Genomic DNA, 19,404 nt, shown 5'->3' with positions numbered 1-19,404 from the left:
TAGTTGGTTGAGTGGAGGCAGAAGTAAAGGAAAAGAGAATGGAATGGAAATACATCTAGTTTAGCAATACTAACCTATTTAGGTTAGTGTATTCCCTCTTCTTGCTTTCCATCAAAAGTCATTCATTAATTGGGATTTTGGGAAAATGGCAGTGGCTATAGCATAGTTTTTTAATATTCCCAAGTGCTTCCTTAACAGAATAACCAGGATGCATAACTAAAAACTTTTAGGTAGGATCTGTAACAAAACTAAATGATCAGACAAAAATAGAGAGAAACCATGAACAGCCACAAGATTTGTGCAGCACTGGTATTTTCATAGGAGGGAAGAGTAGGGAGTGTGACTCACCCAAGAATAGTAGAATCTTACAATTCACAACAGGTAAACTTTAGACAGATTTTACATACTTCAATTCATGACTGAGTACAAGGGGTTCATGGTAAAATTGTCTATATTGGTCTGGGCTCTAGAGCTTCCAAAATTAACCAAAGTTCTTCCAGTTCAAAGCCTCACACTGAGGGGAATCTGTGGTAAATTTAATCAAAATCAAGCAGGACAATGATAACAGAGACAAATGAAAGAGGAACCAGATCAAAGTAGGAGAGGGGCCCAGAGCCAAGTGATCCTGAAATATCTCAAAGCCAGAATTTTGAATACTTCATGGAAGAAAAAAAAGAAGAAAGGTATAGATACATGTTTCTATCTTAAAATCTAAGAAAATTAATTTCATATAAAATGAGCACCAGAAAGGTTTGTGGTTGAATCCTATACAAAGTTACTGTAATCCACAGTTGTATTTTTTGATTAATAACCAGAAACTACATTAATGGTGAAAATAATGAAAGTATGCTAATATTTTTATGGGTCTCAGTAGGATTGCAATATTGTTTTCCGAAAGAGTAATGCCATTTACAGGGCCGTCAGGGCTGTTGATTTAGTGTTAGTACCTCTTTCACTACAGTTTTACTAACTTGTATGATTTTGTTATCCTAATGGAATTATTTAAAATCCATTGCTCATTGTTGTTTTAACTTGCATGTTTAAATGATTAGGGATGTTGAACATTTTCCCAAGTATTGGTATGGCATTATTGATATTTGTGTGTATGTGAATAAAATCCTAAACCTCTATGTAACTTCAAATATTAATTGTTGCCTGCTCATAACTATAGTCTGTTTATCCATAGGGTCTTAATGGTTTTCTTACATTGAGATCATTTGGCTATATTGCTCATAATATTATAGAAATATTAGCCATTTGTTTCATTTGCTTAAAATAGTTTCTTCTTACTTATTTTCACTACATTATAACAGAAATACCAATTTAAGTATTTTAATCTATTAGTCTTTTATGTTCTTTGGTTCTTAAAATCTAAGAAAAGTTTCAATTTTTGAATAGATATGGTAAATACTATATTCAGAATAATTTTCCAAAGAACATTTAAATCTTGATCATTGTTACATTTGTAGAAAGTTAGTCATAACAGCCGGAAGGTTGTTCCATGATAGCCATAATAAAATTACATTATATTGAGTAAAAATACTTCACAAAGGTAAAGTGCCCTACATATTGTATAGTGGAAGCTGGGTATGTGTACAAGTGATAATATTTTGTTCCATAGAACAAATTCTGTACCCTAGAACCAAGGTAGTTGACAATAGCCAGGAAATTAAGAAGACAAAATTAATATATTTACTCTTAAATTCCATTATAGTGTAATAAAAGGGTAATTTACCATTTTTTGTTTTATTGTACAGAGTAATGAAATATACTTGGTAGACAATAAAGGTGTTAGAAGAGTTCTGTTGACCATATTAATTATCTGGAAAAACTCTCATGTATTTTAGTGATGCAGATTAAAGTAGTTAAAAAAATAGTTGTTGTTACCAAAGGGAAAGGAACACGGGGGGAGAAGAAAGGGATAAGGGGATTATGGGACATTATGATTAGTACACATAATGTAGGGGAGGGGCACGGGGAAGGCAGTGTAGTACAGAAAAGATAAGTAGTGACTCTCTAGTATCTTATTACGCTGATGGACAATGACTGTAATGGGGTATGTGGTGGGGACTTGATAAGAGGGGGGACCTAGTAACCACAATGTTGCTCATGTGATTGTATATTAATGATACCATAATAAAAATAAATTAATTAAATTCTCTTGTGAAATGATTTTTAAAAAGTTGTTTTTCAATTTTTTTCATCTTTTAAAAATCCATATCACTTTTTAAACTAGTGTATGTAGTGTATATACAAAAAAATATTAGAAAATGCTAAAATTTGGAGGTTTGGATAAAATGTCTATTTGACATATTATTTCTCCTTTCTTTCCTTTTAATTAAAAATTATTTTCCAGTAGTAATTTAAGCACTTACATAATATTCTAGATAATTGATATACTTATTAAATGTCTATTGTTGTTAAGGTTTTAGGAGATGATTTTTCTTAAACCTATGGTGTATGTTGTATTTAAGAGAAACTAAGGTTTAAAACGCAGATTTATGGAGTTTACCTTTCTTGAGAATTTTCTGAGTATTACTGTTATAAATACCAACCAACAATATTTTCATGGTAGTTTTTTTCTTTAATGCTTTTAATGACAGGTAATAGTTGAGATGAGGAAAATATTCTTACTTTTGCATGAGGATAAATATTCATGTTTCAGGAAAAAAATGACAAATATTTTTAAAGGATTATTAGAAAAATCTTATTTGAGGGATTAGAACTATAGTATTGTCTATTTAGTTGATAAATTGTATATAATTTATCATAAATGAGCCTCCAAAAGGTTAGTTATGTTTATTTTTATTTTAAAATCTCCTTTTGAACTACTGTACTTAAAAATCTTTTTAAATTAAAAGTTTGTTCTATGAAACAGAACAAACTTTTAACTCAGAATATTACAAGTATTAATGATGGTTTCTAAAGTAGCTCGGAGAGTCAGCATAGTTAATAGAAAGAGCACAGGCTTTGATAGTAGATCTTGGTTTGAATCTGTCAGCCACTCATTCTGTTGCATTGGACACTTCACCTCTTTTTATCTTCAGTTTTTTAAACTGTAAAATGGAGATACAGTTCTTCAAATATAAAACAGTTATTCAGTTTTTAACATTTAAAACATTTGGGTGTGTCTTAAAATAAATGGTGTATTAATGTTTAGTTGGCTGTGTTTTTTCTTTCTTAGCATTACAGAAAAATAATGGTACCTCCAACTGATGATGTCTTAGATTAAATGAAATACAGTAAAAATGCTAACTTTCTAGAATTGTTTTGAAGTTGGAATTGTATATTACATATAAAATGTTAAACACGTGGAAGACACTGAAATCCTGGTTTCCTTCCCTTTTTTCTTAATGGGTGAATTTTTATGTTGGGTTTTCTGTTTGGTTGGTTGGTTTCAAGGTTTGTTATTTTATCAGGAGAATCAGTTTAAACCTATTAAAGACTCATGGTTCAATATTTTAAGTCCCTACATCAAAGCTTCTTGTATCTATATTGCTGAGACACTTTTGCTTTGGAGAAATGGCCATATTTTGGGTAATAATAATAATTATTTTATTAGTTAACACTTAAATAGTGTCAACTTTGTGCTGGGCACTGTCCTTTTTTACATATATATTTAAAATCCTTAAAACACCCATGTGAGAGATCTATTATTATCCCTGTTTCTACAAACACAGAAACTGAGGCAGAGAAGTTAACTTATCCAGTGTCCTTCAGCTAGACCTGTAAACAAATTAATCAAACAAACCAATAAAACAGAGGCCAAGAAAGGTAGCACCAAGAAGCAAGAAATCCCCTCCTTGCATATATTGGTCTGATAATCTTTGGAGTAGTTATATTTCAGATGGAAAATAAAGTTTTGCAAGGTTTTAAATCTTGACCCTGCAACTAAGGTGGAATCTGATCAAGTGATAAAGATTCAGCCAACAACTTATCCTTTCCCCTCTGAGTGAAGGAGCATTTCAGTATCTCAAATAATATAGTCTGAGGCAATATAAGAATTGGCAAATTTTATCATACTGGCTGCCAAATTGGAGTCTCCTTCAACTGCTGATGCAACATAAAAGTAACTTAATGGATTTTGAGTAAAGAGAAGTGGAATAAACTTCTTAAGCCTCTATGGGAAACATCTCATTGGAGTGGAAATCAAGAAGGTAAAGTAGCCAAAGTTTACTCCCTGCAGGATGGAGAGGAAAACTAATGCATCTTTGGCAGCTTTGTTCTGAATTCAATCTGATAATGGCAGATTATTTTTTAAATATTATTTCTGCTTAAGATATAATACCCCCACCCCCAGGAAAAAAGGTATTATCAGTATTCTAACATGCTGTGTTCAGTTACTTCAGAGGGAGGAATTAATTCCAGGAAGAAGAAATATATTAGAACACACTATAATCAAATTATGGAGTCAGTTCTTTTCCCTAAAGATTTTATTTAAAGCTGTATTATGCTTTATGTACAAAGGTATTCTTCATATCTTTGTTTATGAGTGAAAAAATGAAAATAACTTGAACAGGAGAACTGTCAGATAATGGTTAAGTTTAATATGGTACATTGCTACATGGAATATTATGCTGGTTTTTAAATATTTGCAGGACTTACACTCTTGGGCATGGTGGAGTAATGGGGCCAAAATTTACCGATTTGATTAAAACTGGAAGAAAACTAGACAGAATAGATGAAATAATGATTTTTCAGACATGGCACTGAAAGTAGTATAAAATGAGAAGAAAGGAGAAACCGAGTGAGTTCTCCAATTGTTTCCTGGAATCAATTTACAGACTGCAGTGAAGGGAGCGGGGAATCAAAGAGCCTGGTTGTCTTGTTGATGTGAGCTAGAAAATGGAGGGCCAAATACTAGGAAGGATGTCTTGCATAGAGAGAGAATGCTGGAGATCTGTAGAGGGGTCTCTTTGGCTGAATACTAATCTGTGTGTGAGAGAGAAAACTAATAGACTGGGTAGAGAAATATAAGAAAGCCATAGGCCAAACAACTCCTGGAGCTGATATAGGACTTAGAATATTTTGTTTCCTACTAATCAGAATGGAAAGAAATTATAATATATGGGTAGAGATACCAGCATATGGTAGAAGCCTCAGAAGGATTTCACTCTGTAGGGCTAAATTAAGCTCTAGATTAAAGGCTGTTCTGTTCCTGCCTTAGCAAAGCATGAAAGTAAGCTTTGAAAGGATCACACTGATTCCACATAACTGAATTCATTCCAAAACAAAGTCTGACATAATTAAAGGAACAGAACAAAATTCAGCAAACAAGAGTATAAAATTTACAGTGCCTGGCTTACAGTAAAAATCTTTCAAGCATGTCCAGATGGCAGAAAAATGTGACCCATAATCAGGAGAAAAACCTGTCAATGAAAGCAGATGCAGAACTGAAAGGGGGTGAAAACAGCCATTACAAATATATTCTATATATTCAAGAAAGTAGAGGAAAACAAAGATAATGGAGGGAGAAGTGGAAGATACAAAAAGCCTCAAATGTAACTTCTAGAGATGGAAGAAAATATCAGAAATGAGGAGTATACTGGATAGGATTAACAGCAGATTAAGCATAGCATAAGAAAAGGTCAGTGAACTTGAAGATTCAGCAAGTGAAATTAATAAAAATGGAGCACAGAACATAAAAAGACTAAACAAGAAATGAACAGAGCCCCAGTGTGCTATGGGAAAATATTAATGTAGCAAAAGAGAAGAAGACAGAAAAAAATTTTGTTATTTTTTACATTTTAAATATTTAATGAAACTATAAGCCAAAGTTTTTCAACCTTGGCACTACTGACTGGGCTGTGTAATGCTTTGCTGTGGGGGCTGTTCTGTGTACTGTAGGATGTTTAGCAGCAACTCTGGTATCTGCTCACTAGGTGCCAATAGGACTACTCACTTGTGATGACCAAAAATTGCCCCAGACACTGCCAGATATCCTTGGAGAGGATGGATGGCAAATAAATGTCCCCTCGTTGAGAATCGCGGCTGTATACCCATAGACCCAAGAAGTTCAATGAATCCCAAGCAGAAGAAAAGTATAGGAAACCACACCAAAACACATCATAATCAAATTGTTGATAATCAGTGAAAAAAAGATCTTGAGAGCCTACAAACAAACAAACAAAAAACATGATACAGAGGAACAAAGATAAGAACTACAGCAGACTTCAGAATTCTGAGGTCCATAAGGCAACATCAAAAGGAAAACCTTATGAACTAGTAATTCTGTAACACTTCAGACAGTTTTAAAAAGTGAAGGCGCAGTTTTTTTACCCTGATAATGGGCATTTATGAACAATCCACACATAACATTTTACTCAACAAAGGCAGAAAGCTTTCTTCTTAGAATCAGGAATAAGACAAGGATGCTTGCTTTGACTACTGCTGTTCAATGTTGTACTGTAAATTCCAGCTAGAGAAATAAGACAAGAAAACAAACCAATAGCATTCAAATTGGAAAGGAAGAAGTAAACTATCTCTATTGATGGCAATCTGATCTTATATATAGAAAATCCAAAGAATCCACAAAAAACTACTAGAGTTAATAAACTCAGCAAAGTTGGAAAGTTTGTGAGCAACATAGAAAAATTAGTTGTGTTTCTATACACCAACAACAAACACCTCAAAATGGAAACTAAGAACAGTTCCATTTCTAATATAATCCAAAAGAATAAAACACCTGGGATGTGAAAGATTTTACCCTAAAAACAATAAACCACTTTTGAAACAAATTAAAGATCTAAATAAATGGAAAAACATCCCAGGTTCATTTGATGAAGATTAGATTTTATATTGTTAAGATGGCAGCAGTATACAAAGTGACCTACAGATTCAGTGCAATCTCTTGTCAAAATTCTAACTGCCATTTTTGCAGAAATGAAAAAGTTGATTCTCAAATTCATGTGTAATTGCAAAGGTACCCAAATAGTCAAAACAACATGGAAAAATAACAAAATTTGAAGATTTACAATTTCAAATTTGCAATTTCAAAACACTACAAAGCTCCAATAATTAAAACAGTGTGGTACTGACATAAGGCTAGTGATGTAGACTAATGGAGTAGAATTGAGTCTGTAAGTAAACCCTCACATTCGTGATCAACCAGTTTTTTTTTATAAGGGTGCCAAGACCATTCAAAGGAGGAAATATAATCTCTTAAATGATGCTGGGACAACTGGATATTCACATTCAAAGAATGAATGTGCATCCCTTTTTTTACTATATACAAAAGTTTACTCAAAAGGGATCAATGATCTAAATAATATGAATTAAAACTGTAAAACCCTTTGAAGTAAACATAGGGATATATCTTAATGACTTTGGATTTGGCCATGAATTCTTAGATATGATAGCAAAAACACAAGTAACCAAAGAAAAGATAGATAAATGAGACTTCTTCAGTATTAAAAACTTTGTGCTTCAAAAATGTTGCCAAGAAAGTGAAAAGACATCCTACAAAAAGGGAGAAAATATTTGCAAATTATATATCTGATAAAGATCTAATATCCAGAATATATAACTTTTACAACTCATGAACAGAAAATAACTAATAAATGGACAAAGGGCTTGAATAGACATTTCTCCAAAGAGACTAGCCCACAGTCATATGAAATATTAGTTATTAAGGAAATGCAAATCAAAACCACAATGAGATGCCACTTTACATACAGTAAGAGGACCATAATAAAGAAGACAGGTAATAACAAGTGTTGACAAGGATGTGGAGAAATTGGAAACGTCTACCATTACTAGTGGAAGTGTAAAATAGTACAGCTGCTATGGAAAATAATTTGGCAATTCCTCTAAAAATTACCATTTATCCAGCAATTCCACTCCTAGGTATACATCTGAAAGAATTGTAAACAGCAGCTACTCAAATATCTGTACATAAAATTCATAGCAGCATAATAGCCAAAGGGTACAAAAATTCAAATGTCTATCAACTGGTGAATATGGAAGCAAAATAGGGTATGTATACAAACCATAAAATATTACTCAATCATAAAAAGGAATGAGGTACATGATAAATAAATGATATATTCTGTAATGTAGAAGAACCTCAAAAACATGCTAAGTGAAAGAAGCCATACTCAAAAGGTCAAATATTTATATGAAATATCCAGAATGGATGGATGAGTCCATGGAGACAGAAAGGAGATAGGTGCTTGCCAGGGTTTGGGGGAGAAAGGACTATGGAGTGATTGCTTAATGGAGTCAAGGGTTTTTTTGGGAATGATGAAAATGTTTTGAAACCAAATGGAGGTGGTAGTTGCACAACATTGTGAATATACTAAACGCCATTCAAATGAATACTTTAAAATGGTTAATTTTATGTCAATACAAAAAAAAAGTGAGGGTAAATTACTTTTTTTCAAACAAAAGCAGAGATAATTCATTGCTCTCTGACCCTCCTTACAATAAATGTTTGAAGAGCTTTAGGTAAAAGGAAAAATAGATAAAATGGAAATTTGGTCCTACATAAAGGAATGAAGAGAACCAGAAGTGCTAAATATATGGTTAAATACAAAATGCTTTTCTTTCATTTTTTTTATTTTGCTATCATTAATGTACAATTACATGAACAATATTATGGTTACTAGACTCCCCCTATTATCAAGTCCCCACCACATACCCCATTACAGTCACTGTCCATCAGTGTAGTAAGATGCTATAGAATCTCTACTTGTCTTCTCTGTGTTATACTGCCTTCCCCGTGTTCCCCCACACACATTATATGTGCTAATCGTAATGCCCCTTTATCCCCCTTATCCCTCCCTTCCCACCCATCCTTCCCAATCCCTTTCCCTTTGGCAACTGTTAGACCATTCTTGGGTTCTGTGACTCTGCTGATGTTTTGTTCCTTCAGTTTTTGCTTTGTTCTTATACTCCACGTGTGAGTGAAATCATCTGATACTTGTCTTTTTCCACCTGGCTTATTTCACTGAGCATAATACCCTCTAGCTCCATCCATGTTGCTGCAAATGGTAGGATTTGTTTTCTTCTTATGGCTGAATAATATTCCATTGTATATATGTACCACATCTTCTTTATCCATTCATCTACTGATGGACACTTAGGTTGTTTCCATTTCTTGGCTATTATAAATAGTGCTGCGATAAACATAGGGGTGCATATGTGTTTTTGAAACTGGGCTGCTGCTTTCTTAGGGTAAATTCCTAGGAGTGGAATTCCTGGGTCAAGTGGTATTTCTATTTTGAGTTTTTTGAGGAACCTCCATACTGCTTTCCACAATGGTTGAATTAGTTTACATTCCACCAACAGTGTAGGAGGGTTCCCCTTTCTCCACATCCTCGCCAACATTTGTTGTTGTTTGTCTTTTGGATGTTGGCCATCCTAACTGGCATGAGGTGATATCTCATTGTGGTTTTAATTTGCATTTCTCTGATTAGGGATGTAGAGCATCTTTTCATGTGCCTTTTAGCCGTCTGGATTTCTTCTTTGAAGACATGTCTGTTCAGCTCCTCTGCCCGTTTTTTAATTGTATTATTTGCTGTTTGTTTGTTGAGGTGCATTAGCTCTTTATCTAATTTGGATGTCAACCCCTTATTGGACATGTTATTTGTGAATATATTCTCCCATACTGTAGGATGTCTTTTTGTTCTACTGATGGTGTCCTTTGCTGTACAAAAGCTTTTAAGCTTGATACAGTCCCACTTGTTCATTTTTGCTTTTGTTTCCCTTGCCCGGGGAGATATGCTCATGAAGAAGTCGCTCATGTTTATGTCAAAGAGACTTTTGCCTATGTTTTTTTCTAAAGAGTTTTATGGTTTCGTTACTTACATTCAGGTCTCTGATCCATTTCAAGTTTACTTTTGTTTATGGGGTTAGACAGTAATCCAGTTTCATTCTCTTACATGTAGCTGTCCACTTTTGCCAATACCAGCTGTTGAAGAGGCTGTCATTTCCCCATTGTATATCCATGGCTCCTTTCCTGTATATTAATTGGCCATATATGCTTGGGTTTATATCTGGGCTCTCTAGTCTGTTCCATTGGTCTATGGGTCTGTTTTTGTGCCAGTACCAAATTGTCTTGATTACTGTGGCTTTGTAATAGAGCTTGAAGTCAGGGAGTGTAATTTCTGCTGCTTTATTCTTCCTTTTCAGGATTGTTTTGGCTATTTGGGGTCTTTTGTGATTCCAGATGAATTTTAGAACCATTTGCTTTAGTTCATTGAAGAATGCTGTTGGTATTTTGATAGGGATTGCATTAAATCTGTAGATTGCTTTAGGCAGGATGGCCATTTTGACAATATTAATTCTTCTTATCCATGAGCACAGTTGTGTTTCCATTTATTGGTTTCTTCTTTAATTTCTCTTAAGAGTGTCTTGTAGTTTTCAGAGTATAAGTCTTTCACTTTCTTGGTTAGGTTTATTCCTAGGTATTTTATTCTTTTTGGTGCAATTGTGAATGGAATTGTTTTCCTGATTTCTCTTTCTGCTAGTTCATCATTAGTGATATGAATGCAACAGATTTCTGTGTATTAATTTTGTATCCCACAACTTTACTGAATTCAGATATTAGATCTAGTAGTTTTGGAGTGGAGTCTTTAGGGTTTTTTGTGTACAATATCATGTCATCTGCAAGCAGTGACAGTTTGATTTCTTCCTTACTAGTCTGAATGCCTTTTATTTCTTTGTGTTGTCTGATTACCGTGGCTTGGACCTCCAGAACTGTGTTGAATAAAAGTGGGTGAGTGGGCATCCTTATCTGGTTTCCAATCTTAAAGGAAAAGCTTTCAAGCTTCTCGCTGTTAAATATAATGGTGGCTGTGGGTTTGTCATATATGGCCTTTATTATGTTGAGGTACTTGCCCTCTATACCCATTTTGTTGAGAGATTTTATTATGAATGGACATTGAATTTTGTCGAATGCTTTTTCAGCATCTATGGAGATGATCATGTGGTTTTTGTTCTTCTTTTTGTTGATGTAGTGGATGATGTTGATGGATTTTTTTTCATTTTACAATCTCTTTAAAATATAATTAAACTTACAGTTTCAGCTCTACATGTAAAGAACTTGTAAACCATCATACCTGTCATCAACAACAAAATTCTGACCAAACTGAAAATCATGGACTAATCTTAGATCCTTCTGAAATTTGAGGTCATAGAGCAAAAGCCCAGTCCCCAAACTAGAGAGACAAGTGAGTACAAAGAATCACACCCAAGATCTTATTACTGGGAGCAGAAGCTACTTGAGCCATACTGGTAGGAACACTTAAATGGTAATCGATGAACTGTTGGAGGCTCAGTGTGAACTAGCTTGAGAGTTAAAAACTCCTGGGGGCCCAGTTTTAGGAGGTCACTCTTACAGATTTTGCTTCGCAGAGCCCCACCATATTCTTATGCTGAAGACTGGAGAAAATCTTGTATTTTGAACCAGGCAAAGTAGGATATAATTAGTACTACTGAACTGTATACTTAAAAATGTTAAAGAAGGTAAATTTTGTATTTTTTAAAAAATTTAACAATTAAATTTTTTTAACAGAAAAAGAAATGAGCTATCACAGCATGAAAATAAATGGAGGAACCTTAAACTTATATTGCTAAATGAAAGAAACCAACCTGAAAAGGTTTTATACTGTATGAGTCTAATTATATATAATATTCTAGAAAAGGTAAAACTATGGGGACAGTAAAAAGATTAGTTGCCAGGGCTTCAGAGGGAGGGAGAGATGAATGGTGAAGCATAGAAATCTTAGGGCAGAGAAATCACTGTAAATGTTATCATAATGGTGGATATGTGTCATTATACATTTGTCCAAAACCCATATAGAGCACAAAGAGTAAACACTAATGCAAACTCATGGACTTCAATAAATAACAGTGTATTAATATTGGCCCATCAGTTGTAACAAATATACCACACTAATGCAAGATATTAGTAATAGAGGAAATTTGGGGGGAGGTGGGTATGTGGGAACTTTCTAAACTTTCCGCTCATTTTTCTGCTCTAAAAAAAAGAAAGAGAATGCAACTCATCCCTTTCCAAAATACCATATAACTCCTAATTATTAGTATGTATTTTCACAGCAAATAAATGCCAAGCATACTACAGGTATCTCTCTCAAATTGCCTGTTTTACACCAAGGTGTTCAGTGAATGATACTAGTAGAAACTATGATTATCTCATGATGTTCTTGCTTTAGTCTTACCCCTAAAATATATTAATTAACCTCCAGCAAAGGACATGAACACTAAGTTCTCTAACATTCTAACCATACTCTCACCATAGGGCCTTTGCGCTGGCCAATTACTCTTCTTCATTTTGTGAATGTGGTGTGTTGCATCGATTGGTTTTTATATGTTAAACTACACCACTCTTATGTTCACAGGAAAAAAAATCCCACTTGGTCATGGTGTATAATCCTCTTAGTGTGCTGTTGAATTCTGTTTGCTGGTATTTAGTTGAGGATTTTTGTGTCAGTATTCCTCAGATATTGCTCTGAAGTTTTCTTCTACTTTCTTTGTCTGGCTTTGGTATTGAGGTAATTCTGGCCTTATCAGATGAGTCTGAAAGTGCTCCTTCCTCTTCAGTGTTTTTGAGAAGTTTGGGAAGGACTGGTATTAATTCTTAAAATGTTTGGTAGAACTCCCCAGTGAAGTCATATATAGTTCTGGGATTTTCTCCATTGGGAGATATTTTATTTCTGATTCAATCTCTTTACCAGTTATAGATCTATTTAGATTTTTTATTTCTTTATAATTTAGTCATGATAGGTTGTATGTTTCTAAGAATTTATCCATTTCTTCTAGGTTACCCAATTTATTGGCATATAATTTTTCATAGTAGTCTCTTACAATCTTTGAAAATTTCTGTGGCATCAATAGTAATGTCTCTTCTTTCATTTCTGATTTTACTTGAGTTCATACCCTTTTTTCTTAATCTATAATAGCTCACTTTTTATTGCTGAATAATATTCTATTGAATACCACAATATTTTTTTATTGTTTCACTTATTGGAGAATATCTTGGTTGCTTCTTGGTTTTCACAGTTAGGAAAGACTGCTATAAACATTCAAGTTTCATGGGCATGATCTTTTGACCTCTTCGGGTAAATACACAATTGCTGGACCATATCATAAGAGTAAGTTTTCTTTGTTAGAACTGCCCCAACTGTCTTCCAAAATGGCTGTTTCACTTTGCATTTCATTCAGCAATGAATAAGAGTTCCTGATGGCTCCACATTCTCACCAGCATTTGGTGTTGTCAGTGTTTTGGATTTCAGCACTTCTAAGAGGTGTGTAGTCATATTTCAATTTCATTTTTTTAATTTGCAGTTCTCTCATAACATACGTTGCCAGACATCTTTTCATTTCCTTATTTCCCATCTGTGTATCTTCTTTGGTAAGGTGTCTATTCAGATCTTTTACCATTTTTAAATTGGTTATTTCTTTTTTTTTTTTTTTTGCTTAATGACCACCACAGTAAGTCTAGTTAACATCTGTTACCATTACATAGTTATAATTTTTTTTCTGGTGATGAGAACTTTTGAGATTTACTCTCTCAGTAACTTTCAAATATACAACACAGTAGTAATAACTATAGTCACCATGCACTACATTACACCTTCATGACTTATAATTAGGAATTCTGACCACCTTCACCCATTTCTTCTACCCTCCAACACCCCTGCTTCTGGCAACCATCAATCTGTTCTCTGTATCTATGAATTTGTTTTTGTGATTTGTTTTTGTTTTTTTAGATGCCACATGTAAGTGAGGTCATCAGTATTTGTCTTTCTCTATCTGACTTATTTCACTTGGCATAATGCCCTCAAGGTCCATCAGTGTTATTGCAGATGGCAAGACTTCCTTCTTTTTTATGGTTCAATACAGTTCCTGTGTGTGTGTGTGTGTGTGTGTGTGTGTGTGTGTGTGTGTGTGTGTGTGTGTGTGTGTGTGTGTGTGTGTGACATTTTCTTTATGCATTCATCCATTTATAGACCCTTAGGTTGTTTCCATTCGTTGACTATTGTAAATAATGCTGCAGTGAACATGGGTGTGTGTATATCTCTCTGAGTTAAAGTTTTTGTTTCTTTTGGATAAATACCCAGAAGTGGAATTGCTGAATCATATGATAGTTGTATTTTTAAGTTTTTGAGGAACCTTCATAACTGTTTTCTATAGTGGCTATACCAATTTTCATCCCCAAGTCATCTACAAGTGTTGCTTTTTCTTCACGACCTCCCGAACACTTGTTTCTTCTCTTTTTGATAATAGCCATTCTAACATTGTGGTTTTGATTTGCATTTCCCTGATAATTAGTGATATTGAGCTGCTTTTCATGTACCTGTTGGCCACCTATGTGTCTTCTTTGGGAAAATGTCTATTAAGATCCTCTGCCAGTTTTTGAATCAGATTGCTTTTTTTTCTACTGAGTTTAATGAGTTCTTTATATATTTTAACCCCTTGTCAAATACATGATTTGCAAATATTTTCTTCTATTCAGTAGGAAGTCTTTTCATTTTGTTGATGGTTTCCATTGCTGTACAGCAGCTCTCAGTCTGATGTAGTTGCACTTTTTAATTTTTGCTTTTGTTATGGCTTTTGGCCAAAATAAATATAAAAATCATCACCTGGACTTATGTAAGAAACTCATACCTATGTTTTCTTTTAGGAGTTTTATTGTTTCAGGTCTTACATGCAAGTCATTGATTAATTTTTGTGTATGGTGTAAGATAGTGATCCAGTTTTATTCTTTTGCATGTGACTGTCAGGTTTACTCAGCACCATTTATTGAAGGGACTGTCTTTTTCCCATTGAATATTCTTTGCTCCTTTGTTGTAAATTAATTAACCATACATGCATGGATTTATGTCTTGGCTCTCATTGATCTGTGTGTCCATTTTTATGCCAATGCTTTTTGGTTACTGTAACTTTGCAATACAGTTTGAAATCAGGAGGCATGATGCCTCCATCTTTGTTTTTCTTTTTCAATATTGCTTTGGCTACTTGGGGTTTTTTGAGGTTCCATAAATTTTAAGATTATTTTATTTTTGTGAAAAATGCCCTAGGAGTTTTGATAGGTATTGCATTTCATCTTTAGATTGCTTTAGGTGGTATGGACATTTTAACAATATTAATTATTCCAACCTATGATCATGGAATATTTTTCTATTTATTTATGTCTTTCCAGTTTCTTTCATCAGTGTCTTATAGTTTACATATGTCTTTCACCTCCTTGGCTACATTTATTCCTAGGGGTTTTATTCTCTTTGAAGCATTGTGGGATTGATTTCTTAATTTCTCCTTCTGAAATTCATTATTAGTATATAGAAATGAGACAGATTTTTGTTCATTGATTTTGTATCCTGCAGTCTTACTGAATTTGTTTATTAGTCCTAACAGTTTTTTGGTGAAGTCTTTAGGGTTTTCTATATATAGTTTCATGTCATCTGCATATAGTGGCAGTTTTCCTTCTTCCTTTCTGATCTGAATGCCTTCTATTTCTTTATCTTATTTGACTTTTGTGGCTACAACTTCTAATGCTAATTAAGGTGGTTAGAGTGGGCATTCTTGTCTTGTACGTGATCTTAGAGGAAAATCTTTCAGCTTTTCACTCTTGAGTATCATCTTAGTTGTGGGTTTGCCAGATATGGACTTTATTGTGTTGATATATATCCCTCTGTACCCTCTTTTTTGAAAGATTTTACCATATTTGAATGTTGGCTCCTTTTGCATCAACTGAGATGATCATATTGTTTTTACCCTTCATTTTGGTAATGAGTCATATCACATTGATTGATTGATTTGCAGATGTTGAACCATCCTTGCATCCCTGTAATAAATCCAACTTGATTGTGGTATATGATCCTTTTAATGTATTGTTGAATTCTTTTTGCTAATATTTTCTTGAGGATTTTTAAATCTATGTTTGTCTGGGTTATTGGCCTTTAAGTTTCTATTTGTCATTTTGTTGTTGAGTTATTAAAAATACATTTTGAGTACCAGTCCTTTATCAGATATGTGTTTTGCAAAGATTTTTTCCCAGTTTGTGGTTTCTCATTTCATTTTCTTAACAGTATCTTTCACAGAGCAGATGTTTTTAATTTTAGTAAAGATTAAGTTATCAGGTGTTTTATCTAAAAAGTAATTGCCAAACCCAAGGTCACCTAGATTTATTCCTATGTTATCTTCTTGGATTCTGTTCTTTTTCAGGAAGCTGTGCTTGACAGTCTGTACTTGGTTCTATCTCTTTCTTTATCTTCTGATATCCGGTTTTCTCATTTCCAGTTTTGTTATTCATTAAGCAACCTTCTCTTGAGCACCAAGTGCATTTCAACTTTATCAACTACTGGAGCATATATTAGAATATAATTGGATTAAATGAGTTCTCCCCATTTAATCCAATTATATGTTTTTTTAATGTAAAGAAAAACATTCTCTAACCTGAAAATTCTTTGCAGACTAGCATACTCTATATATTTTGTCATTTAAACATGACAGTAGTTGTTGTTTGTGATATTCTACCTTAGTTTCAGTCATAAATTGATAACTGACTTAATTCACATAAAAAAGTCCTACCATTTCTTGAAACATTAGTTCCCCCAATAATGTTAAGAACTGATAGAATATTGTGTTTCTGGGATCTTCTTCCTCAACCCAGTGGTTCTCAGACCAAAAGAAAATAACAAAATAAGTAACAATAAATTACTTTAAAGTACAGACACACACACACACACACACACTCATATGTGCATGTATGTATGTATGGTGATTACCTGTATTTTTCTAGTCTAGTGAAACAAGTCTTTTTGCAGTCATATTAAATAGTAAAAGTGATTAATTGTGATTATAAGATAGTATTTATGTTGAGTCAGAATTTTTATTTTTGCAGGGTAGCCTGGCCTAAAAACTGTCAGTATGTTGGAGATGTAGGATTTTGTAAAGATTACAATTTGATCCTTTCAGACAATAGTAATGTCTAACTTCACTGTTTACACATTACAAATTTTGGAAGAATCTTATTTCTAAATTTAATCTGTGCTTTCTGAGAACACGAGGGGCAAGGTGTATTGAATACTGGATTTTGAAAAATGTTTCCATAACAGTTTGCTTGCTTTTTCTTTTATTTTAGATATGAACCTCCTTTCCTTTCTCCCTTCCACCTTCTCTCCTTCCTTCTTGCCACCTAAAAATATTTTCTTTATGGTTGAATTTGAAGTTTTACTACAGTTTAGTTTCTTTCTTATTTGGAACCTTTAATTTTTGTTAATCTAGGTATGATTTTTCCTGATGTATTTATATTTCATATTTGATTTTCATTTTCCCACATTGAACATCCGTATTTTCCGTAGTGAACATGGCTAACATCTTCTAATCAGCGAGAGGGATGGCCTTTTTAGATGGCTTCAGAAGGTTGTAGAATGACCTTAGCTCGCTGGGGGGTACTCATCCCACTGCTGTGACAGCCTGAGTGTCCTCCTGCCTATCTGGTACCATCTTGGAATTGTTAGTAGGGCCTTAGAAAAATTGTGGTTCATCAAATCTTTAGTATTCCTTAGCAAAGTAGTATTTCATATCTGGTTTATACTCTGCTTTAGTCAACATGTCTTTTTTCCACCTCTTCCTTTTTTTTCCCCACAGTCACCAGAGAAGAAAGGAAAAGAAGTAAATACTGGTTTTGGTGGGCCAGTTGTTAGTTCTCTATACCATGAAGAAATCATCAGGTAATTTTCCTTCTGGTCTTTAATAATAGGGATACATATACACACACATATATGTGTGTATGTGTGTATGTGTGTCTGTGTGTGTGTGTATTTTTTAAGCCTGAAAACTTCCATATGTGAAGAAATTTTTCTTAAAATGAGACTGATTTGGTGGTATCTCTAGTAAGATAATATATAGGAGAAAATAATTTTTTAAGTGTATAATCTTTAAAATCATTAAGTATCTGAATTAGTGCCAGATAGTAAACTTTCCTACCACATAAGTAGTTGGTAGGACAAGATTTTGTGTCTCAGTCTAAAGCTATTGATTTTTGTTACTGTTGTTGTAACTTGCCTCAAAATATCATTGTTTCTTTTAACTATTTTAAGTCATAATTTATTTATTCTAGCTACAAATTAAAAAGTCATTTTGGAATTTAAAATGGTACACTAAGGAAAACATTTTGGAGGTTCCTAAAAAAGTTAAACAAAGAAGTTCTATATGATTCAGATATTCTACTTCTGATTCTATATCCCAAATTATTATAAGCAGAATCTCAAAGGTATATTCGGACACCCATAGCAGCACTATTCACAATAGCCAAGAGGTGGAAGCCACTCAAGTGTCCATCAACAGATGAATGGATACACAAAATGAAGGAAAAAAAGGAGGAAATTCTGACACATGCTAGAACCTTGATGACATTATGCAAGCGAAATAAGATAGGCACAAACAGAAGTGATTCTTCTTCTGTGAGGTGTCAAGAATAGCCAAATTCATAGTAACAGAAAAAATGGTGGTTGTCAGCAACTGGAGGGAGTGGGAAATGGGGATTTGTTATCTAATGGGTATAGAGTTTCAGTTGCAAGATGGAGACATGCTGGAGATTAACTGCACAAAAATATAAATATCCTTGACATTACTGAACTCTACACTTAAAAATGGTTAAGATGGTAAATGTTATGTTATGTGGCTTTTTTTTTTACCACAATTTAAATTTTTTAAAGAACATTTTGTAGTTTTTAACAAGTGTCTTAAATTTTGTTACGTATAAAATTTTCTGGTAATTGTTTTCTTTCAACACTCCATGTAAATCAGGATAAGGATTCTAGCCTGCTTTAAAGTCATGTGATGTATTCTTCTAAGACTCTTATTTTAGAAACAAAAACAAGAAATAAGAATCTCTGACTCTTCCCCTTTTTGAGTTATCTGAACTTTACTTTTCTTACTTATTAACGTGAAATAAATAAGCTTTACTTTTCAAGTGAACCTAAATTTATTGCTGGAAGATATCTATCTTCATAGAGTGAAGCGGAAATTGTATAAAAAATTTATGCTTCATTTTTGCAGACGTTTGCCAACATTATCACCACATAAAGATGTAGTACATACCCCCAGGTAGTATTCTAGGAGGAAAATTAATAATATTGTTATGAATCAAAAACTTGAAATGTTCATTGTTTCCAGTTAATTACCAGTTAGTTGATCAATTAGTTAATATTAGGGGTCCTATCTTGAATCTACTTGCAAGGCAAACACATTTTTACTTAGATTAGAAGGTCATTTGGGGTGGGGTAGGGGAAAGCTGATGGAGAATCGAAGGGAGTGAAGATACCCTTAAGGCAGCTGCTGGCCTAAAGTGCATTTGCCTCCCTCATCCCTTTTAGGGACCATGAGGACCCCAAACAGTTTTGAGGAGGCAAAGTTTAAAAAACATTTCCAGAG

General features: G+C 33.6%; 1 protein-coding gene across 3 annotated transcripts in view; it reads left to right on the top strand.

Moving 5' to 3' along the window:
• The window catches only part of ACBD6 (acyl-CoA binding domain containing 6), a 197,859-nt gene that overhangs the window by 51,174 nt on the left and 127,281 nt on the right, over positions 1–19,404 (top strand). For all 3 annotated transcript variants that reach the window (XM_073216834.1, XM_037021109.2, XM_073216835.1), the window contains exon 4: positions 17,617–17,699. In XM_073216834.1, the coding sequence (XP_073072935.1) occupies positions 17,617–17,699 (83 nt within the window). The remainder of the gene's footprint in view (positions 1–17,616; positions 17,700–19,404) is intronic.

The sequence above is a fragment of the Manis javanica genome, chromosome 11 (genome assembly GCF_040802235.1).
Source record: "Manis javanica isolate MJ-LG chromosome 11, MJ_LKY, whole genome shotgun sequence".
Taxonomy (NCBI): domain Eukaryota; kingdom Metazoa; phylum Chordata; class Mammalia; order Pholidota; family Manidae; genus Manis; species Manis javanica.
This window is presented reverse-complemented; position numbering and strand designations above follow the sequence as displayed.